The sequence below is a fragment of the Prunus persica genome, chromosome G6, assembly GCF_000346465.2.
Source record: "Prunus persica cultivar Lovell chromosome G6, Prunus_persica_NCBIv2, whole genome shotgun sequence".
NCBI classification, from domain to species: Eukaryota; Viridiplantae; Streptophyta; class Magnoliopsida; order Rosales; family Rosaceae; genus Prunus; species Prunus persica.
In genome coordinates, this window is record NC_034014.1 from 1,796,626 (window position 1) to 1,821,801 (window position 25,176).

The 25,176-nt window shown below is 37.4% G+C and overlaps 3 protein-coding genes across 3 annotated transcripts; 1 reads left to right on the top strand and 2 right to left on the bottom strand.

Annotated features, from left to right (window-relative positions):
- LOC18773071 (DNA damage-repair/toleration protein DRT100) lies at window positions 1,956–3,532 on the top strand. The gene has a single exon (XM_020565005.1). It carries the CDS (start codon window positions 2,282–2,284, stop codon window positions 3,389–3,391), a length of 1,110 nt encoding a protein of 369 aa, XP_020420594.1. The 5' UTR covers window positions 1,956–2,281; the 3' UTR covers window positions 3,392–3,532.
- On the bottom strand, window positions 4,760–6,546 carry LOC18774055 (60S ribosomal protein L31). The gene is made up of 2 exons (XM_007206090.2): window positions 6,342–6,546; window positions 4,760–5,237 (listed from the first exon to the last, which is right to left on the bottom strand). Exons 1-2 carry the CDS (start codon window positions 6,425–6,427, stop codon window positions 4,958–4,960), a joined length of 366 nt encoding a protein of 121 aa, XP_007206152.1. The 5' UTR covers window positions 6,428–6,546; the 3' UTR covers window positions 4,760–4,957.
- LOC18774977 lies at window positions 14,378–21,689 on the bottom strand. The gene is made up of 12 exons (XM_020565993.1): window positions 20,304–21,689; window positions 19,650–19,852; window positions 19,361–19,558; window positions 18,876–18,947; window positions 17,924–18,019; window positions 17,523–17,602; window positions 17,279–17,354; window positions 16,738–16,948; window positions 16,318–16,514; window positions 15,765–15,870; window positions 15,554–15,643; window positions 14,378–15,420 (listed from the first exon to the last, which is right to left on the bottom strand). Exons 1-12 carry the CDS (start codon window positions 20,827–20,829, stop codon window positions 14,681–14,683), a joined length of 2,595 nt encoding a protein of 864 aa, XP_020421582.1. The 5' UTR covers window positions 20,830–21,689; the 3' UTR covers window positions 14,378–14,680.

The following is a 25,176-nucleotide window of genomic DNA, read 5'->3' on the forward strand; positions in this document are numbered from 1 at the left end:
GGCAAAAACAGTTGTTAATTATCATTTAGATAAGTTTTTGAAATGAATAAGTGCGCTACCACTCGAGGTATAAAAATCTTTTACAATCATATTGCTATTGGTATTTATGAAGAATGTGATCCTAACACTAGAATTAATAAATTAAAATCATGATGAAATTCTTTCTAACTGGAGATGTATGCATGCTTTTAAAGTCTTTTCCAAATCCCAGTCGACATTACTTTTCGTTTGTTTGAAATGATCTTAAAATGGAGCGATGGTGGCTTGTGTTCACATGAGCGTAGACATGATCATCCTCATCCACATGCAAGATCACCATCCATGGTCCACCAGCATGATCTCAAATCCTAGCATGGGCCTGTAACCTGTTTCTACAGTTAGATGATAGGGCACTTGGACCATCCAATCCAATGATGCACAACCCTAATTGAAGCAATACGGCCAAATTGCATCTATATAGCTCATTTATTATAATTGACCGCTCCCTGAAAGAGACCAAATTGGTGATACTAATAGGGGAGACAAAGATTCAGGTACTGCTATAGGGACATTCACAAATGAGCAATCAAGCACATTTTCAAGACTCAAAAGTTGGACATAATTAACCTGTCCCGTAACCCAGCCTATTAACCCAAATAAATTCGTAAAGTACTTGTAGTATAAACGGTTAATAGCAGTTATATTTGTACTCGAGATCCTGTATTCGAATTTCCTAATAAGTTCATCACTGAATTTGATCAAACACTCATTAACATATTCCTTTGCTACTTTTGCTTCATTTCAAATAATTGCACCATCAATAGTTTAATGTCATGATCAAAACATAATTACAAAGAAAATGACAAGAAAACTGATAAACAAAAAAGGAGAAGTCATCAAGTGCAAGAAGATGAGCTGCTTAGATATATTCGTTGCATATATTATTTTTCTTTTCCCTGTAGTTCTTGTTTTTGCTGTATGGAAATGCTGCTGCTTGGTGAAACTTGTCATCTCAGTGGGTTGTCCCGTCGTCGTCCCATTTACAGTGTCTGCACTGCAGCATTGCTCTTGGAATCTAATTAGTAAGAATTGAATATGCTTAAAGTTAAACATCTTCATCAACTTTATATTTGGTGTTTTCTTTCTCCTTGGGTCAATTTTTGTTGCATACTGCCAATTTAATGGAATTAACTCAAAGTCAGACCTTATTTTCTGCAGATACATATATAGCCTTTATATCCTCATGGCAGAAATTTATGAATGACCCCATAAACGTCCTCTCTCTCTCTCTCTCTCTTTCTCTCTCTCAAATCAAACAAGCTTATAGAATTAACCTATGGACCTCAAGCTGCCATGTGCAGCAACTCTCGTCGTACTCCCAGCCAAATTAGCCAAAAGGCCAAAGCTTATCCTTTCTCCCCACCCACTCCCATGCCCCCATGCCCCCATGTTCATGAGCTGTTTCATTCAATTATAAATATTAATTAAGCCCCACCTCAAACCATCAAATTCCATCCTTCCATCCCTTTCTCCACTCCTAATTAAGGATAAATGTTAATCACAATCACACATGCACAGCTAGTAATATACTATCCAGTTGATATTATATGCAAATCACAAACTTACTTAATACGTTATGATTTATGAATAGTTGCATGTATTCAAAATTTACCTGAATCTTCTGTACGTAAAATGAACTGAATTAGAAAGATTTTTCTCCTTAACTAAAATATGTGGTGAATACTATTTCTTCACATGGGTAATAATTTATGAACTATCCCTCTCTCTCTCTCTCTCTCTCTCTCAACCTCCATATATCAACTGTTTTAGTCCTTAATCACGATCTCCAAATCTTTGATCAATTATTTTACACACACACACACACAATCCACACTTATTTTCTTAATTATACACTATCATTATATGCGACGTGATCAATCTTGTGATGTGGCAATAATACGATGAAAATTCCAGGAAGCATTAAATGAAATTAGACTTGTCCTCTACACTCCAAGTCTCCAATCAGTGCACTCAAGTCAATCTAGCTAGAAGCCCTAAAAATAAAAACCCACGTTAGGGGCAAAACCGTCATAAAAAATAATCTGACTTTCTATATATAAAAAGCCACTCCGACTCACTGCAACTTCAAGTTGCGAAGCCTGACATCACACAACCACACCGCCACACCGCTTCCCTTCTTCCTTCATCACTTTCTACTTATCAACTCTCAGAGACAAAAACACAAACACTTGACAAACATTTTATAGAGAGAGAAAAAAGAAAGTTTCCAACCTTTCAGAAAATGGAAACAGCCATACGCCTTCACTTAACAGTCGTCGCCGTCATACTCTTCGCCGTTACTTTTGCCTCCGTCAGGGCCTGTCCGCCATCGGACCTGGCCGCCCTTCTCGCAATCAAAGCGGCGCTCCACGAGCCGCATTTCGGGATTTTCAACTCCTGGACCGGCACCGACTGCTGCCACAACTGGCACGGCGTCAGCTGCGACCCGGAGACCGGTCGAGTCGCCGACATAAACCTCCGGGGCGAGGCCGAAGACCCGATTTACGAGAAGAATCACCGAACCGGGTACATGACCGGGACCATCTCTCCCGCCATCTGCCGCCTGACCCGGCTCTCCAGCCTCACCATCGCCGATTGGAAGGGAATCACCGGCGAGATTCCGAAATGTATCACGACGCTGCCGTTCCTCCGAATCTTCGACCTCATGGGAAACAAAATATCAGGCCAGATTCCGGCAGGTATCGGCCGGCTACACCGGCTCACAGTCCTCAACTTCGCCGACAACCTCATCTCCGGCCCTATCCCGACCTCACTCACTAACCTCTCCAGCCTCATGCACCTCGACCTCCGAAACAACAAAATTTCGGGGGAGCTGCCCCGAGATTTCGGCCGACTCGGCATGCTGAGCCGGGCCTTGCTGAGCAGAAACCTCATAGGCGGTACAATCCCGAGTTCGATTGCTCAAATTTACCGCCTCGCGGATCTGGATCTTTCCTTGAATCAGATTTCAGGTCCGATCCCCCCTACAATCGGCAAAATGGCGGTTCTCGCGACGCTAAATCTTGATTCCAACAAAATATCAGGTCGCATACCGCCGAGTTTGCTTGTCTCGGGCATTAGCAACTTGAATTTGAGCAAGAACTTTCTCGATGGTATTATACCGGATGTGTTTGGGCCGAGTTCTTACTTCACCGTGATCGATTTATCGTTCAACAAATTGAGGGGCAATATCCCGAAATCTATAATTTCGGCTTCGTATATCGGGCACTTGGATTTGAGCCATAACCACTTGTGTGGGAGAATTCCGGCTGGGTCGCCGTTCGATCACCTCGAACCGTCGTCATTTACTTACAACGATTGTCTTTGCGGAAAGCCACTAAAAACCTGCTAATGAAGATTAGATTGTGTAAGGTGTTTGTATTATTGTAAGAGAGAGAGAGAGAGAGAGAGAGTTAATTAATTGTGTGTTTACCGCTTAATTACGTTCATTATATTGAATCAATCTTAAACATTATTATTATTATGATGAAAATCGAAGAGTTTCTTGTTTTTGTTTTCATGCACGTATTTTTGCATGAATCCAATGGAAAATTTGGGGTGGAGCCCACCCAACATATGATCTTTGACCTGTGATTATAGGATTAAAGAGGAAAAAGGGTAAACTATGTCGACTCATTACATGCAAAATATGTCCTTATTGATGTGATCATCCACCAAGAAAATACAAAATGCTTGGAAAAAAAAAAGTAGTGTTTGATACTTTTGGAAATGGATGATAAAAAGCGACATTCAATAATTGTAGACCACTTTTTCATTCTCCTCCATCTTAGGATACAAGATCTAAAACGACGCTACCTGAATTTTAAGTTTTGTTCCAATTTGCCATCTATAAAAATAAGAGTTAATAACAAAAAACTTGTAGCTCAAGTGGTTAAAAATAGTTACTCTAACATCAAAGGAAAGTATACGCAATTTGTAGCTCAACTAGATTTTAAGGTCATGTGTTCGAATCCCTTCCAACATCATCCGAAATATCAATACTCTGTTCTTTTAAAAGGAAAGTACATGCAAGATGGATGAAGCTAGAGTAATTGGGTTGTCAAATTAATTAAAATTCTTTTTTCTTTCAACATTTTCCTTTAAGGATTAGCTTTGGTCTAAATAGGTTTTGAATTTCGATTTAGCTTAAGGTGTCTACAACTCACATATCCACAAGATTCAGCTGGCACTCCAATTCCAGTAGCAAATCACAACCTATTTGGCCATTTCGACAGCTGTTGACGTAAAATAAGTAAATTTAGGTTTTACCCATAAAAAAACTTTCACTTTTGGAAAAAGCCAAAGCTTTTTGAAAAAAGACAGAATAACCTCTCAACTTTCAAACCAAAGACATGCAAATGTAAAGGATTTCTTAAGAAATCAAAAAATAAATAAGGGCAATTTTGTCCATTTTTGCTTGTTTTAAAAATTTTCTCTCTCCTTTGGGCTTTTCCAAAGTCTCCCTAAAATAAGACCGTTTGACAAAATAGATTGATTTCAGATCAAGAATGGCCAATTAAAAGACATCACACGTGAAGCTTTTGTGAGATAATGACTCACCGAGTCGGACTCCCATCAGTACAAATAGCATTGAAGAAGAAGGGCCCCAAACGGTGAAACAGTAATTGTGCAGGTGTGCAGTAAAAAGCTAGCCACATGCCAAGATATTGCTCTCGTGCTGCCTACAGAAAATAGTAATGGCCACCTCACACCAAAAAAATTCTCACAACAAAAATGAAACAAAAATTCTTAAGACACAAGAAAGTTATGAACTAAAGATAGAGTGGATCGCAATCCAAGTTACATAAACTGTTTTACTGCTCTCAAGTGTTTGATTCTCTCAACATTAAACAAAAGTTACCACATTTTGCACTAAAAATAGATATGGAACAAAACGATTTGCCGAGTTACCAGTGGTTCAATCATCTGCATCAACGACCTTGGTGCCTAATCCCCTTAGACCCTCTGGTGGAATCTCGGTGACTGTTACTAGAGAATAGAGCTCCTCCTTGGCATCTTCCTCATCATTTCTTCTACGGGCAATGCGTACACGAACCCTCCTTGGCACACTTCGGATACCACGGCTCCAAATCAACTTGTTCAGCTTCACATCGACCCTGACGTCTGTCGTTCCCATGGCCTTCTGGGCAAACTTCCGAATCTCCTTTATGGCATTTGGTGCCTTCTTCTTGAATGTGCTACAAAAGAACAAATAACAACAGCATTATGATTTTTCAATCAAAAAGGACAAGGCCTGCGCAGAAGTTGCAGTATGCAAATACCAAAAAAAAAAAAAAAAAAAAACATGGCAGTATGCCAGAGAGAAGGGCAAGAAAGGATGGAAGAAATATACAAAGCTGTTTAACTTAGACCACTATTTATTCGATCCGAACAGCCATGTTCTTTTAAAGATAAGCAAAGCGCATAAAAGCTGCAATATATCATTAACATAATTAATTCATGATGGCACCAATACAAAGGAAAAACAGAGAGAATCGACAAGAAGATTTTCGTGACAGCTATTTTTAAACCAACTTTTTTCACTTGTACCCATATGAAATCTGATTATCTTGTACAACTAAAATCCACACACAACTAAACAAACTAGCTCTTGAATTTAATCGCTGTGCATAGCATTTGATTGTGAAGCAGGGATAGCATCAAATAAGGCTTAACACCAGAGGCTTAGGAGATGATTAGGTTAAACCTCGAATACGGTCAATGGTGTTGTTGACTATAAGGTAATAATAGCTTAGGATAGGTCATAGGACAATACATTGAAATCTGATTTCAAATGCAAATTCACATAATAATTTATTTAAAATATTCACAAGGCATGTAATTGTATTGAATAAAAACAATTCAACCATAAATTTCTTTATGCAACTACATTTCCTATTTTCCTAGATAAACAATGGAACCTCCATTGAACTAGTGGTTACAAGCAAAGTTGCTAAAAGGTTAAGCTAAAAGCTACATGTTATAAGGGAACAATTGGGCTCTGAGCTTGCTTTGAAACAAACTTTCTTTTCCTCATTAACTCTAACTCGACCTACACCTTTTAAAGCACCCATTTTTAAATCAAATTCAAATTCAATCAAATCCAAGCATCTAATTGAAATTTCAGTTCAACCTTAATTCCAATCAAGATTTAACTAAGCCAATGTAACAAAACAATAGTAGCTAAAATGAGGCGCAATCTTCAACCAGACATACAACACTCACAGATTTCTATAGAGAAATGACTCACATACAGATTAACATCAGGGCTAGAAATAATGAAGAAACAGACAAATATATACCATCCATGGAGGCGCTTGTGCAGGTTGATGGTGTACTCTCTGGTGACGACCTCTTCTTTTCTACCTCGGCCCGACTTGTCCGCCATTGCTGATGGCTCTGAAGCTCTGCGCCGATATACGGAACCCTAAAACCCTAAATGATGACGAAAAATTTGAAACCCTAGGTGAAACACTATGTATACTAGTTGGGTCGCGGTTTAAAAGAAAAAGGCACCAAGCTTATTGGACTCGCTATAGCTATAGGGGTCAGTTGGGCCTTGGGGTCTGTTTACTGTATTGGGCCACATCCCTACCTACTTTTTTTTTTTTTTTTTAAATTTATATTTATGTGTCAATCCTCATCAAATACTCTAATTCGGTTGGTGTTACTAATTTACGTGTTATAAAATGAGCGGCAATTTATAACATGATAAATATATTTTCCTACATAATTTATATTATTAGAGTAAAATTTTGTTTTAATCCAACACAACTAACTCTTTTCATGAGATTCGAACTCAAGCTTCCTTTAAAAAAGTGAAAACTAAATATTAGCAGGGATGGAGCCATGTCTTGGCCTGACATTTGTTAGCTAGGTCCCGCTCTTCTAAACCACAGCCAATTTCAGCTACCAAATACTTTTGGTAGAGTTGTACAAGCAACTTACTTAAATGCCAAGAGTTTATGAGCAACTAGAGCTTGAAGCAAATTGCACAACCAAACTATAATCCCCATGGTTGAAGACATTGACCAAGTCTATATATATCCCAAAAACCCAAAAGGCACTACAAACTTCCCAGCAATGCTATAATCTTTTCATATTTCAAATTCTGAATATCCTCATGCAGAAGCAAACTGCAGTTAAATCATCTTCGATGTAGCTATAGCAATTCTTTCTTTGTGGAATATTAGCATGGATACTAATAACAGGAACCTCAGAAATCACGTAGAAGATGAATATACAAGATGAACACTACTCTGGGATTTCTAAATAAGATCCCTATCTGCAGAAGCAATTAAGGAATTTGAAGTAAAGAAGCATGCAGACTTCAGTGGAGAACCTGTGGAGGTATTTCTTCCTGAAAGAAATCCTGCTCCAACAGTTTGCACCGTCTGTGGGAACCGTACAAAAAATCATGATGAGAAGCCGTGGATACACTCTTTCCTTGGAAGCTACAATGGGGGCATGAATTAAATCCCCCAACAGAGAAGAATTTCTAAACTCTCTTCTTTAGGATTTCAGGAATTGACATGCAATATGAAATTTTATCTTATTCTGCAATTTTATTCATGAACGAACGCTGACTTGAGCATTGGAGTGTTTTCTTGCAGGTACCCCCTCCTCACTCAATGGTAATAATCAAAGATGGTGTCCGGCTTCTCAACATGGAAATAAAAAATTACTTGTTGGAGGATCCGAAATTTCTTATGTTGAGGTATTGCTTCGAGGGACTTGTGCACTTGCATTTATATATTTGAAGGTAATTTTTAATATGTATAGATCGCAATTTAATTATTCAAGGTATTGCTTAATTTTATACACGTAGCAATATCTGTAGTGGGTTTGGTTTAAAATGGTTGAATATTGAAGTTATTGATTGAGTTTGATCTGCCCTTCTCCTTCTTGAAGCTCTCATCATGAATCACTGAAAACCCAGGCTCATAGCAACCCAATCTCTTGGACCTTTCACTCAAAGACCTGGAGAAGGAAGGTTTAGCTTGGTTTACTTGCCTGAGAATCACGCTGTGGCTCTTCGAACACAGGTGCAGAACAATAAGGTCAACTATAATACAAGAGGAACATTTAAAGTGAGAGCCACTCTAGGAGGTGATCCATTTTTCTTACTGGTTACATAGCAGATGCCAATTACAGATGACAGGCCCACCAACTGGTGTTTTAGTTGCGCGAAGTTGCAAAACTAAAAGATGAAGATGAGGAGCATTATTCCTTGTACCTTCTTTCTATCTTCTTATTATGTCTACATTGAAACCTAAATGCAATTTTTGTCCACTGAATAGGAACTCTATTTGAGGTATAGGAAGCACTACAGTTTCTGCTTGTGATTTCCACCTAACTTCTCCCTGATTTAAAAACTTAACATTGTTCCCATATAGTGTTCCGGCATGGCACAACCACTTTAATTTGTTTACTTAAACAAAAGAATTCCTATAAAAAGCATTGATAGGTCTAGAGTTTTTAGAGAAATCTAGAGAATATCTCAAGATGACAAGGGAATCCAGCTCCGGGATTGTTTTGTAGGGTGTACATTTCTGGATGGTCCATATGTCCACATTGTCCGAATCAGAAATCACCACCATACCATCACTTTCCGATCCATCAACAATTTAGATATTCTGAAAAAACTGAAAGAAACTGATTCTACATTGAAAAAACCCCACAAGGTCACAGATGAGAACTAGCCCGATCTCTATAGTTTGTAACTAGTCTTTGGTAAAAAAATAAAGAGCCCCAGACGACTATGCATATCTAAACTGCCTTTTGTTGAAGTTCAAACCAATATAACTTGATCATAAACTTGGTTAAAGCAGACAGCTAGCAGCTGCCAAAGAACCCACAAAGATATTCAGTCTGCAACTTAGCAATTACCATTACAATTTTCGCTATGTCCCAAGCACAACCATACTAACTAAGAGTTTCACCCAATCTTTGCTTTAAAAGTAAGTCCACTGTGTTATAAAATAAGTGGCGACGAGTTTATAACATGATAAATATGTTTTGCTACATAGTTTATATTATTAGAGTAAATTGTTTTTAATCCAACAAAACTAACTTTTTTTTCATGAGATTCGAACTTAAAGCTTCCTTTAATAAAGTGAAAACTAAATATTGGAGTTAATATTTGTGAATAGTTTGGCAATGTTTTCTTACCAATGATGTGCAACTCAAGGCCATTTTCAATGGTTATTTATATCATCCTCAATAATATTAATATTTGTTAGCTAGGTCCCGCTCTTCTAAACCACAACCAATTTCAGCTACCAAAATACTTTTGGTAGAGTTGTACAAGCAATTTAAATGCCAAGGGTTTATGAGCAACTAGAGCTTGAAGCAAATTGCACAACCAAACTATAATCCCCGTGGTTGAAGACATTGAACAAGTCTATATATATCCCATAAGCCCAAAAGGCACTACAAACTTCCCAGCAATGCTATAATCTTTTCATATTTCAAATTCTGAATATCCTCATGCAGAAGCAAACTGCAGTTAAACCATCTTCGATGTAGCTACAGAAATTCTTTCTTTGTAGCATATTAGCATGGATACTAATAACAGGAACCTCAGAAATCACGTAGAAGATGAATATACAAGATGTGTTAGTGTATAAGCATTGAGCTAATTTGAGCTCAGTGTTAATTAGCCTAGTATTTCATAGTGTATTCACTTTGTCTTAGAAATTGACAGGTGTAAGGTTGAGATGCAATATTATGTGTGTGCATCCAGCTAAGGCTAACGGTCATGTACTGTGTGTGTGTGCGTGATGGAATAGAAAGAAAAAAAACAGAATACATATCCTTGCTCTCTGACTTAGAGAGTAAGCAGAGCAGTTTTACATATTCCTCTCCTTCTATTTTCTCTTACTCCTTTCTCTGCAAAATCAGCTAGAATACCAGCAAACACTCTCAAAACGTTTACATGGCCTCAGAGCCAGGTTCGATCGATTAAGATCTGGGCGTAAGAATTTGAGCTCCACTTAAGATTGGTTGAGCTCAGGCGAAGTTGCAGAACGTTCGACGAATCGGTTTTCGACTTGTGATTCATTTCATCTGAGCTAAACGATGGCTGGATCTGGAAGTTCTGAAGTAAGAACTCCGATCTTCTCTGGCGAGAATTACGAATTCTGGAGAATCAGAATGACGACGATCTTCAAGTCGCACGGATTATGGAAACTGGTTAAAAAGGGGTTTTCAATCTCAGACTCAATGAAGAAGGTTGAAGGGGGCTCAGAAGAGGAAGTTGATGAGAAAACAGCAGTTGTCTATATGCAAGATGCTAAGGCCCTGGGCATTATTCAGACTGCGGTTTCAGATCAGATTTTCCCACGAATAGCCAATGCTGGAACAGCAAAAATGGCTTGGGATTTGTTGTATGGAGAGTACCATGGTGGTGATCAGGTAAGATCTGTAAAATTACAAAATCTGAGGCGTGAATTTGAGTATGCTAGGATGAGAGATGATGAAACCTTATCTGGCTATTTGACTAGGCTAAATGACTTGATAAATCAAATGAAAACATTTGGTGAGATTCTGACTAATGAGAGACTGGTTCAGAAAGTTTTGATTAGCCTTAGCAAGCCATATGATCCTATCTGTCTGGTTATTGAGAATACCAAAAGCTTGGAGACACTGGAATTGCAGGAAGTTGTAGCTATTTTGAAAAGTCAAGAACAAAGGTTTGATCTACATAATGTGGATACCACTGAAAGGGCATTTGCTTCTCTTTCTGTGAATTCAAAAGGACAACAAAGCAAGAATCATTCTAAGTCTCAAAAGAATTGGAATCCTAAGGGAAAACCATGGGAATCGAAAGGAAAGCCTCAGCAGAACAATTATGCACCAAATCACAGTTTTGGTTCACCACAACAGGCAACTCAAGATGCTGTTAAACCACAGTGCAAGGTGAGCTCCAAATTTCACTTTGGTGAGTGTAGATATAAGGGGAAGCCTAAATGTTTTAACTGTGATAGGTTTGGACATTTGGCTAGGGAATGCACCATAGGTAAGGGTACTCAAAAGGCCAACTGTGCAAATCAAACTGAGGTGATTGGAAATCTCTTTTATGCAAATAGTGTCATTACTGAAGTGCAAATGCATGGAAATTGGTATATTGATAGTGGTTGCAGCAACCATATGACTGGAAATGCTGAGTTACTTGTTGATGTAAGGACAAATGTCCATGGAAAGGTGCAAATGCCTACTGGAAATCTGGTAGATGTTGCAGGCATAGGCTCTTTGGTGATTGAAACTAGTGTTAGCAAGAAATACATTAGAGAAGTCATGTTTCTACCTGGATTAAAGGAAAATTTGTTGAGCGTTGGTCAAATGGATGAACATGGGTACCATTTGCTATTTGGTGGAGGCATGTGCTGCATCTTTGATGGCCCCTCACTTGATAAGCTGGTTATCAAGGTCAAGATGAAAAATAATAGGTGTTATCCTTTATCTTTAATGCAAAATGATCAGATTGCGTTAAGGGCTAGTGTGACTGAATGCACTTGGATCTGGCATAAGAGGCTAGGCCATTTAAATCTCAGAAGTCTCAAACAGTTAAGAGACCAAAGTATGGTTCATGGTCTTCCATATCTGGAAGAAATTAATGGTGTATGTGAGGGATGTCAATTGGGCAAGCAACATAGGGATTGGTTTCCTAAAGGGCAGGCCTGGAGAGCAAGAAATCCTCTGGAACTGATACACACAGACCTATGTGGTCCAATGCAGACTGAATCCATAGCTGGAAATAAGTACTTTATGCTACTCATTGATGATTGCACAAGGATGGCTTGGGTCTATTTTCTAAGGTATAAATCAGAAGCAATAACCTGTTTTAGGAAGTTTAAATCCATGGTAGAACTGCAAAGTGGTCACAAAGTGAAGTGTGTGAGAAGTGATAGAGGAGGTGAATTCACATCTAGTGAATTCAGCATATTATGTGAAGAAGGTGGCATTCAAAGACAACTAACCACAGCCTATACTCCACAACAAAATGGAGTGGTGGAGAGGAAAAATAGAACTGTGGTGGAAATGGCCAAAGCAATGCTGCATGAGAAGAATATGCCTTACTCTCTATGGGCAGAAGCTGTTCACACAGCTGTGTATCTCTTAAACCGTTCACCTACCAAGGCACTGGAAAATATCACTCCATTTGAAGCATATAGTGGCAGAAAACTAGGTATTAGTCATCTCAAAGTGTTTGGATCACTTTGTTATGTCCATGTACCAACAGAAACAAGGCAGAAACTGGATGCTAAGAGTGTAAAAGGGGTGTTTGTTGGATATGCTGTTTGTGAAAAGGGGTACAGGGTATTTGATCCTGTCACTAAGAAGTTGATTTTATCAAGAGATGTTGTGTTTGATGAAAGTATGTCTTGGAACTGGAAAGCACAGACAGATACTCCAGATCAATCTACAACTGAGATTGACTTTAGCCTACATGAAGTAACAGAAGTAGACAACAACTGTGATAGTCCTTGCAGCTCTCCCCAAGCTGAAGAACAAGTCCATGACACTGCTGAGATCACTCAACCTTATGATCATACACCAGTTAAGTGGAGAAGCATAAATGATATTCTGGCACAATGCAATCTCTGCATTGTGGAGCCAGAGAAGTATGAAGAAGCTGCACAAGATCAGTCATGGATAAAAGCAATGGAAGATGAATTATCTATGATTGAGAAAAATGGAACTTGGGAACTTGTGAACAGACCAAGTGACAAACAAGTTATTGGAGTGAAATGGGTGTTCAAGACCAAACTGAATCTAGATGGTTCAGTGCAAAAGAACAAGGCACGATTGGTTGCTAAGGGATATGTGCAGAAACCAGGAATTGACTATAATGAGACTTTTGCTCCAGTTGCTAGATTGGACACAATCAGGACCTTAATTGCTCTTGCTGCACAAAAGAGCTGGAAGTTACATCAACTAGATGTCAAGTCAGCATTCTTGAATGGAAAGCTGCAAGAAGAAGTGTATGTTGAGCAACCTGAGGGATTTGTGATCCAAGGCAAAGAAGATAGAGTTTATAGACTGCACAAGGCTCTTTATGGGTTAAAACAGGCACCTAGAGCCTGGTATGGAGAAATTGATAGTTACTTTGCTGAGTGTGGGTTTAAGAAAAGCTTGAGTGAAGCCACTCTTTATACCAAGACAAGGGGAGAAAATGATATACTAATTGTATCTATCTATGTGGACGATATAGTGTACACAGGAAGCAATCAAGGAATGATGAATGAGTTCAAGAAAGACATGAAAGAGAAGTATGAAATGACAGACTTGGGACTTCTCCATCACTTTCTAGGAATGGGGGTGATTCAGACAGATTCAAGCATCTTTATTCACCAAAGGAAGTATGCATCTTCTTTGTTGAATAAATTTGGCTTAACTGACTGTAAGCCTGTGTCTACTCCTCTTGTAGCCACAGAAAAGTTGATCAAGGATGATGGAAGTGGTGTTGCTGATGAAGAGAATTATAGAAAGCTTGTAGGAAGCTTACTGTACCTTACTGCTACAAGACCACATGTAATGTATGCTGCAAGTTTGCTAGCAAGATATATGCATGGTCCTTCTAATAAGCATTATGGAACAGCTAAGAGGGTGCTAAGGTATGTTAAAGGAACATTAGACTATGGTTTGATGTATGAGAAAGGCAAGAAAGCAGTGCTGATGGGATATTGTGACAGTGATTGGGGAGGCTCAATTGAAGATAGCAAAAGCACATCTGGGTATGCATTCTCATTTGGAAGTGGAGTATTCTCATGGGCTTCGGTTAAACAAAACTGTGTAGCTCTCTCAACTGCTGAAGCAGAATATGTCAGTGCATCAGAGGCTACAACACAAGCAATCTGGCTCAGGTTTGTTTTGGAAGATTTTGGTGAATTACAAGCAGATGCTACTCCTATGAAGTGTGATAGCACATCTGCAATTTCCATCACTAAAAATCCAGTGTTTCATCAAAGGACAAAACACATTGACAGACGGTATCATTTCATCAAGGATGCTCTACAACAAGGGGTTATTGATTTGGTTTATTGTCCTACTAAAGATCAAGTGGCAGACATCTTTACCAAGGCTTTATCAAAGGAGAGGTTCAACTATCTTAGGGATAAGCTAGGAGTTTTATCAGCTCAAAGCTTAAAGGGGAGTGTTAGTGTATAAGCATTGAGCTAATTTGAGCTCAGTGTTAATTAGCCTAGTATTTCATAGTGTATTCACTTTGTCTTAGAAATTGACAGGTGTAAGGTTGAGATGCAATATTATGTGTGTGCATCCAGCTAAGGCTAACGGTCATGTACTGTGTGTGTGTGCGTGATGGAATAGAAAGAAAAAAAACAGAATACATATCCTTGCTCTCTGACTTAGAGAGTAAGCAGAGCAGTTTTACATATTCCTCTCCTTCTATTTTCTCTTACTCCTTTCTCTGCAAAATCAGCTAGAATACCAGCAAACACTCTCAAAACGTTTACAAGATGAACACTACTCTGGGATTTCTAAATAAGATCCCTATCTGCAAAAGCAATTAAGGGATTTGAAGTAACGGCTGCCACTCTGAGAAAAATAAAAACTATCATAAATAGTTTGATATCGAATAGATTAGTTCCGGTTTCCACAATCCTGTCCCTACTTATCAGGCTGTAATGTTGAGATAAGCAGTGTAAGATTCATCATTGATGCTTGACAATGGTGCTAAAAGAAAGCTCCTTGTTGCTCCTTTAGCCACAAAGCTGATAGGATGATGCTGGCTTATTCCATTACTCTTTACAAAGCTGGCTGCCTGGTTAAATCCAGCATCCGATGACTCTGGACTGCAGACGAGCTTCAAGCCTGCCAGTGCCTCAATTTTTTCACTGTACACAAAGCAACCTTTGAAGCTTTCTGACTCTAAGGATACTGTGTTCTTTCCATCCAAACCTGGAACCAAATGGAAAACTGAAGAGTCCTTACTACTGGACATATCAGCTATTCCAAGATTCTTGTCTTTCCCTTGCTGCACTAAAACCTTTCCTGGAAGATTAAACAGTTCTAGAATGACTGATTTGCCAATAGCTTCATTCACTGTAGAGAGCTTTGTGGACAAGTCGTTCAAAATGAGTCTGAAAGTGGCATGAGCAGAAGCGTCAGTGCCAGTTTCAGGAAAGACGTCCAATGCAATCGATTGGTTTACGACAGCTATGACAAATTTTGAGTTTCCATATTCTTGGGAGAAGGAAACCAAAAAATTATTGTATGAAGAAGGGATTGGAGTTATCCAGTCGGCAATGGTTTTAGCTGAGCCAGTTTTAATGTCCCAGTTACCACTGGTATGAGCCGCAAGCAGATATGGACCATAAAGAATTGCTTGAATTGAAGCATACTCAGGCCGATCATCTGAATTTTGTTCAAAGGACTTTGTCAGTTATATATCATTCACAAAACCAATCGTTTGCTTATTGGTAAAGCCATGTATCCTAGGGAGTGGCAGATGTATATACTTGTTGAAATGGATTTTTAACAAACGTACCTTGAATAGCCTCTGTTCTTAGACTAATGGGTAGCTGAAGGGTCAAAGTGTCACCAGAACTCCATTTGCTTGTGACAGATAGGAAACTACCTGCATCAGAAATAGGCAAATAATATCAGTTAAGCCTTATAGTTTGTGCCTAAAAAACACGACAAAGAGGATCAGAAATGCAACTGCAGAAATAGAGAGGAAACTGCGAGTTATCTCACACCTGGAGCTGGTACACTCAGACTCTGACCATTCAATGCTGCTTTTGCACCATTTGAAGCAGTCCAAATAGGCATTCGCAAGTTCAAGGTAGATGATTTGCCTGTCCCCTGCATCATTTAAATCCATTATAAAGATCTATGTTAGGCACAGAAAGGACACGAGACCACTCTCATGTCTAGAGACAAAAGACACTATATGCGTTTGTTTTGGTGAATCTATAAACTGAAAACATGCACGTGTATGTCTATACCAAAATGCGCAGGTCACATGCAGGCCAAAAATAATACACAACTAATAAGTACACAAGGGTGAACCCTTTTACAGGTTTCAAAATGAGTGTCAAACAATAGAGGATGTGTGTATGGTGGCGTCCTTGCAAGTGTTTCACACAACATTATTATAAGAAGAGAAGTGTCCTACATATTACAGAAAACAAAGTAAAAACACAGTTGAGACTGAAAGACTAAGGAAGTAGATGCAGAAAAGATGAATTGTCAACACTGAAATGAGTGAATCATATGATAATGTTAATGCCAATGTCAATGTATGTATACCTCCTTGGAAGAAAATGTCAACGTGACTCTAAGGTAAGGATCCCATGAATTGACTTGATCAACTGTCTGATTAAGCACAATTTGTCCAGATTTCCAATCAAGCAAGCTTGATATATACTGGATGATGTAAAGACCAGGAACTTCTCCTTCCTCTTCAAAATATATGGAATCTGCTAACTTCGAGAATGATTCAATTCCTACAAAAGCATTAAGAAGAGACGCATAACTGATGGTCATTACGCAGTACCTATAATAGAAACAAGAGGAATCACAGTCTAAATGATTTTGGTTGAATCATATCAAATTGAAGGTGAGAAAGCACATCATTACGATATATAGATCATGAAAGTTTAAAAAAAAAAACTGAAATTCCCTGAAAATAAAGTTAAAAAGGACAAGCAGTCCCAAGCAATCTCGTACCAGTGCCATAACAGCACCAGAACGACTCAAATGGTTTTCCCCAACCATGGAAGCTTCTGGCCTTGGAATCTCCACGACCAAGTGGGAGCATGTAAATCATGACCCCAGGCTCTGTCCCTCTTTGGATGCCTAGCACACCATTTGTCAGAGCTCGTTCATAATAATCCGCATATGCTGTTTCTTTGGTCCATTTAAACAGGTGGCGAGAGACCTACAAGATGATTGAGATGTGCTACAGTTGCCGAATCACATGGGCCTTTATGGTAAATAACATGAAAACTATAAAGTGAATGGTGAAGTTTTGCACTGCTTTTTTTGTGTGTGTGTGTGTGTGTAGACTGCCCATAGTTGTACCTCTTTCACCAGTAAACTAAAAACCAACAGATATCATGTATTGTATAAGATAAGCCTCAGTAGGAGGAAGGGTGACACCCGGGTCTTGCTTTATGAAATTAATAGATATTAAAAGCAATCAATCAACTTCCTACACAACTTTGAAAAAATCCAACAGAAGCCTTGAGAACAATAACAACAGGCATACCTTCAACATGTTATAAGTTGTGCACGACTCCTCATTCTCTGTTTGTAGAGTGCTTGCCAATCTTTTAGGGTCTGACCTGCTCACAAGTTGAGGGAAGTAGATCATAACACTTCTGGTTAAGAAACAAGTCCAAAAGAAACTAGCCATAACCAGAAAAAGGGATGCATCTAGACTTTTCAAGCAAAAAGAAGAGCTTATTATGAATGAACTGAAACCGAAACTTTAGTAAGCTTAATTTTAGTACCAGAACTCACTGACTGATGTCCCTCCGGTTGCATAGCTGTGGGAAGAGTTAACAATGTTCATAAAGAAAATCCCCATTTCCTGACAATTCCAGATTTGTTAAAAATGTTAGAATAAAAAAGGGTTCTCTAATAGCATAAGCCTTCAGTGAAATTAAAAAGTAATAGTGATGTGGTCACTGAATAAGGAAATAGAGAAGATGGTAATCTAAAGATTAAAAATAGGAATTAAAAATGCAAGTGCAATACCATTTTAAAAAGAGAAGTAACATCCTTACAAGCACACATGGAGTGCAAGGGGAAAAAGCCTATTTGTTACACTCATACATAAACAGTAGAAAGGATATCAGGCTTTGTTGAGAATTGTAGTTCAGATGCTATATAATATAAACAAATCATTTACCTTATAAAGTGGATCACCAGTGACTTCATATCGCATTTGAGAACCAATAACAATTGGGATATGCGTGTTAGCGTGAAAACCAGATATGTCGTCAGCCTACCAAAAAGAACTACTTGATGAGAGGGGTTCCAAGAGATAAGGTTCATAGAAGCTAGAAATTGAACTGTCCTAACTATAGAAAGAGACTGAAAAAGCCAGAACCAGTGAATCAGTTCCCTACTATTTAGATTATGGTCGTATGCTGAAGTCCCAAATGTACATTGCCTAGGAAGTATAAAACATCTTACCAAATTTGGAGCTTGTCTTTGTTAAGTTAGAAGTACAAATTTTACTTTCTGTCTTTATATATCTATTAAGTACTTTTTGGATATTCCATATTATGTCTACCCGTTTTCAGTACCCCGCATACTACAACATTCATCTCTCAGACAAAAACTTACATCTATGTATCAGTACAACACATGAAACATTAAACTTTGACCTCAAAACAAATGTGTCAACAACTTTAGCTTTATTTCTGTTCACTTCTCAAAGTTACTGCCCCATTTGTTAGCTAATCAGAAGTATATAACAGTGCTATCTGGGTGATTACATTTATACTCATCATCTAATACAAAGGACCAATGCAGGGCTTATTCCTGCAACCTCAGACGGTTGGTGCACTGGAATACCATTACACCATGAGGTAGTTTGAACCAGGTTTTAACAAACATGGAATTGTCTTGACTTATAGCATATGACATTATCTAAAGCATAAGAGTCCAAATTTCAGGACTGGAGACTCGTTTGATTTCTTCCAGCATACAAGCAACGATGTTTGGAGCAATATTTGTTCGCAAAGAGTATTTTGATTTCCAATTGGCGTTTGTTATATGTCTACTCAAGGAAGAGAAAGGAAGATAAAATTTGTAAGAAACCTAACTATAGGTATTGAACAGAAAATGATGGTTACCTGCACTGCCAGCAATCCTAGAAAGCAGGGTTTGTCAAAAAGATGAGCCAACAACAAATGCTTCGTATCTCTCTGAGCATTGTAAAAAAGAATTGTTAATACCACAACCCTGATGTACACAATATTGTAAGTACTTCACACACACACACACACACATATATGGAAACTAGAGTCCTAAGATGGTGCCAGGGACTTACTGAACCACAGAGAAAAATAGAAAAATCAATTAAAACCTATAATGATTAGGTTACGGCCATTTACACCATACAAGGTGAACTTCTCATGTCCTCATTTTAATACTTTTTAAATGAGCCATATGACACACATGGGTAGCTCCATTTCCCCAAATGCATACTTTTAAAGAAAGGTCATGACAACTATGAATGGTACTTCCTACTAATGCTGAACAGGCAAACTAACTGTGTGCAAGTAAAATGAATGACTGGAGGAAGAGCAAAAGGTATTTTGTAGGTAATCTTACTTACTGTGATAACATATAACTTATAAAGAACATCATTCATGCCACCGGTTTCTTCATTGAGTGACAGATAATGTCTTTCTACGCTGTACTTTGATATTACATTCTGAACACGGTTGTAAAAGTAATCGACCATCCATGTCACCATTTTTAAAGATTGAGTATTTTCAACAAATGTATATTGATCCAGTAGGCCTGCCAAGATCTGTCAAAGTAGAAAAGTGGAAAAGCTAATCATGACCCTTCAAGTCAAAATGAAGTAATTGCTCTAGTGAAACAAATTAAGAATATTCTACCTTGTGAATGGTGTAATAAGGAGCCCAGACAGGCTTAATAGCTTCAAATCGATCAAATTGCTCAGATGGAAAAGCAGAAAGATATCCACTGCCAATTTTCGTCTGACAAAGATATAGATTGTCCACTATTGCAGACATTTTATCTTTGAGGGTATTGTTGTGAGTGCTAGCCCACATTAGTGCTGATGCACTCAAGTAATGCCCTTCAAAGTACAAAAGCAAGCTGTTATACATCACCATACAAGTACAAGCTGAATATTATAAATTAAAATTGCAATTGAAGGTAAGCCCTTTGCTGTAAAGGGGAGTACAATGGCGCCATGAAATTTGAGAACTAGTGACAGATACTAGACCTTTCCAGACCATTGTCTGGAAAGAGAGGAGAATGCGGAGGAAATGAATGCATTTGTATCATATTATTCATTCTCCACAATAATCCGAACAATGTGCAAGTGTTCTCCAAACTAAGATGGAAGGGCACTTTGAAATTAGCTTTAATAAAATCGTAATCCCATTTTATAAAGCACGAGAAGACAATATGAATGTAGAAAAGTAGTAATATGCGACAATAAAGAAATTACACAAACACTGTGATCATCAAGATTAACAATTTCAACAAAGAAAACAAAAAACGAGTTAACAAATAACCCTGACCTACAAAATGGCCTCGAAGCTCGCCAGTCGGCTCCTCCCACCCCTTATATGGTGTCCCAATTGTTGGTAAACCTGCTGTCTTCCGAAAGCTCCAAAGTAAACTATCTGAGTCTAACATTAATAGGTACTCCAAATTTGTTTGCTGTGCCCGTCCATGTTGTGAAGTTGGATCCAACCTCACATCATGCAATGAGACTTCCTTAAGAAAGCCTCCAGAGGCCTCAAAACCATTTGGATTTTTCATTTTCCTGTACATCATTGCCCATTCATTTTCATCTTCTTCCCTCAGTATCTTTCTTGGAAGCAAATTCATCCACGCAGAATCATCGGTTGGTATCAAGTGGTAGTAAGAGAACATCTCTTCCTTCAGTGTTTCATTGTGGGAAGATAAAAGCTCATGTCGAAAACTATGTGATGAGAGCTGAGTAGGAATGTTGGTACACTCCTTACCCAGAGAAAAACCACATAGAAAACTGATTATAAACACCGCTAACAAATCAATAGACAGAAAGACCTTCATTTTCATTATGAAAAAAAAAAAAAAAAAAAAACCAGATTAAAAGTTACCCAAATGTGATTGAAAGCAAGTAAATACCAACAAACCACTAAGCAGTCAAATGGAGTTCACAACTTCACATTCAACTGCCAATAATCAAAAGGTTCAATTTTTAACAAAACCCAACAAAGAAAATCTCATCGAAGTGACAAAGCTCCATAAGAACAGAGAACAGAGAACAGAGCACAGAAAACAATCAGTTTGACCTCAAAATTCAAGTAAAGAAAATCAAAGCATCTATTTTTGGCAAAACCCTGAAGACAGGGAATTCCAAATTCAGTGACCTTGGGAGGAACGTGATCAAAACAACATATTCTGAGTATAAATTGAATTAACAAGTGTATAAAGAAAGAGAGACCAAGAAAAAGTTAAAGGCAGAAGCACATGTGGGAGTGAGAGACTGAGACTGAGAGTGAGGGGCCTATATTTATACACACGAGCAGAGAAGCTAGAGTCCAAGATAGCAAGGGATATCCAAAACCATCTCTTGAAAGCAAAGAATGGTTTTTGCGTAAAGTTTATTTATAATATCTACAGAGCAATAATTCCACAGAAATCTGATTTACCACATCTACCTACAAGCTATGACTCTACTCAGAGAGAGAGAGAGAGAGAGAGAGAGGTCAGGATCACGGATATGGTGTCGTGTTTTGAGGAGGGGTTTGACCAAGCGAGGTTTTGGGGTTGAGGTTGAGGCCATCTGAATCCAAGAAGAAAGGCGCACAGCACCAAACCAAGACGACCCCGATGCCATTATTTGTGTTCGATTCTCTCCTTATATCCCCCAACAAATGGCCTTCTTTTCGCTCCATTTTAACTGAAATTTCTAAGCGTTGAACTTTTTCTTTCTGTTTTTATTTTCTTTAAATTTAATTGTAATTGTAATTGTAATTGATGGTTTAGTCAAGTGAATGTTATTCAGAATATACCAAAAGTTTTGATTGTTTTGGATGGAAAAAGCAAACTCAAATTCCTTTTGAATTCCAAATTTTTTATCATCTTTCAGGTAAAGCAACATTGTCTATTTATAATTATTAATCCTGCATATAGTTCCAAACTAAGTAATATCTAAATATTGAGCCACATCACATGTCTCCATGTGGATTAAGATAATTTCAAATTGGTAGCTATGTTTGAACAAGTTGTATTGCCATTCTCTTTCATCTTTACAGCTGTATTAACAACCTCCAAGAATTTTTGACTACTTCCAAAGAATTTTGCTTCCTCTATTGCATCACATCACACGATCAAGAGAAAGAGCCTACCCTTTTACCAAACTTGGCTGGACACCTTTTCTTTTTCTTTTCGAATTAATAACATCACGAGACGGTGTTGTAGTTACATTTGTTTAAGCATCTTTAGGGCAGAACCAAGGCAAGCATTGCCCTTGGCTGTAGCCCAATGAAGATTTGGGAAAAAAACATATTAGATATACATATAGCCTAATATTTTAACTATAAATAAATAAAAATATATACAATTTCAACACCAATAGGCATAGTCTAAGGTCTTTCACATTTGTATTTGGTGTCAAAGTTTGTACCAACATCAATTTTAAAAAATTTCTATTAATTTGTCTTCAAAAGAGAAACATCTTTATAAAATAAAATTCACCCTTGCGTGAATAATATGGCTTTAATTTTATTTTTTTTCTTCTTGTGTTTACAATTAGCATGATTGATATTTAATGTATACTTTTATTTCTAGAATAACTATAGAAAATGTAAGTACAAAAAAAAAATTATCATTAGATTTTAAGCTAATAACTTTAGCTAGCCCACCCATTGAAAAATTTCTGGTTCCGCCCTTGTCCTAGTCCGAAAGCGAAGCATCGAAGTTTCATGAATATCTGGTGAGTCACATTGACAGGTATTCATCTTCAATCATTCATTTCAGGGCAAAGCATTGTGAACCTGTGATACAAGTTTCCTTTCCATTTTTTTGTATTTGTCCTCTTTGGTTGGCAATTTTTTGTATTTGTCCTCTAGTTGAAGAAACAGGCTACAAACAATTTGATTCTTGGAAGAAACTATGTACTGGGTTTGCCCACTGGAACAACCCCAACCGTGAGAGCATCATGTGACCTTTTTTTGTTTTGTTTTTGGGATGAGTTAAATGGATGAATGCAATCTGAACAATAAAACAAATATTTGACTGTCTTCCCAAAAGGGCAAAGCAAAACAAATTGATCTGTGATTGCGTAGAAAGAATCACAATGAGCTCAAAGTCATACCAAATTCATTTCGACTGTGTCTTCTTGCATGTGGTGGGACATATGTGCTCACCAAATTTTGTTGTGTTCACATATATGCAGCATGCACTGCCAAACTATACATGTCTTCTGATATTTTCCAGCTAAAAGGAATGGCACAAGTTGCACAAAGATTCTCCTCATCCGCTAACAATTTGCAAAACAATATGCCTCCTTCAAATAAAAAAGCAACAGAAAAAAAGTCCTTCTGGTTTGGTTTAGGTGAAAATAAGGGAAGTTTAGTTCTAAAATAATATTGTCTTTCTAATTGGAGCAAGAGGTCTTATTGGTTCTTATTGGTTGTTTGTTGCCAATGCTGCAGACTTTCTTGATTTTAGATTCACAAATATAGAAAACACGAAAAATCAAGGCAAAGCCTGTCTGTCAGGTGTGACAGCTCATCATGCAGGTTATAGTTACATTCACTAATTTTTTTGCTTATAATTAACTGCAGGCAGATTACTTTCATTTTGGCTTGACATTGCTTACAAGTTACAAGGCTGTGTGGGTCATGAAAAAATAACTTTAAAAATGGATAAGTGGTTGGTTCCCATTGTTTTCATACAAATAAATTTGAATTGCTGACAAATAGGCAAGTTGGGATCATTCAATACTCAAAGGGCAAGATGAGTTATGAGCAAAAATCTCTGCTTTTTAAGACAAAGTTAAAGAATATTGAAGATACAGATTCTTAGAATGTAGAGAGCAGTAGCTGCAGCTCTCACAGGTCTCTCTCAAGTTTTCTACATCAGGTTGCTTTCACTAACAAACACAAGGACTTCTAGAACTTGGTCATTTTGTGATTAGGTGGAAATAGCCACAATCGACAATAGAGGACCAATTATTCGAAATTGGATATACAACACAGGGCTTAAAATTATGCACGACATAAAGATTCAAGAAGATATTATTGCAGAAGTGAGCTTCTTCGTAATTCCATCGATATGAAATGACGCAGAAGTGCAGGAAGTCTAAAGCTGTGGTCAATTTTGAGCCAAAGCTGAAACTGTGAAGTAACTTGAAAGGCAGGCAACAGCACATTGTGATGGTGTGGTGTGTTCTGGCTCAATTTCAATTAAGTTATTGAAATTTTAGCATTTTCTTGAAGCACCGTGTTCATTGATTTTGTAAGACACAATTGGATGTCGAAACGGTTTCCGATTTGTCTAATTTTTTGTTAGGATGATCTATGAATGAAGACCTAAAAAATAGATGGTTTGGATCATTGGGAAAAAAATTGTAGGGTACCCTAAAGGGCGTCCCTCAAATAACTTTATTTGAGGGATCCCTCAATAGAAGGGGACTGTATAAATACATATAGATATATACACATATATTATTATAATATACTCATATACACATACATACTAATATTATAATAATAGCATACATGTATACATGTATATATGTAATATATATTATATTATATATTAATGTACATATATACACGTATATACATGTATATATATAAACACTATATATACATATATAATATATAAATACATATAGATATATACACGCATATTATTATTATAATATACCCATATACACATGCATGCATATTAATATTATAATAATATGTATACAGTCCTGATCTCTTGGACCACAGGAGTCCAAGAGATTGTGGTCACTCACCGTTGGATATTAATCTAATGGTTCAAAAAAGTTTCTTAAAAGGAGTTCAAGATTGAGTGAACCGTTGAATTTATATCCAACGGTGAGTGACCACAATCTCTTGGACTCCTGTGGTCCAAGAGATCAGGACTGTATACATATTATTATAATATTAATATGCATGCATGTGTATATGGGTATATTATAATAATAATATGCGTGTATATATCTATATGTATTTATATATTATATATGTATATATAGTGTTTATATATATACATGTATATACGTGTATATATGTACATTAATATATAATATAATATATATTACATATATACATGTATACATGTATGCTATTATTATATATTAGTATGTATGTGTATATGAGTTTATTATAATAATATATGTGTATATATCTATATGTATTTATACAGTCCCCTTCTATTGAGGGA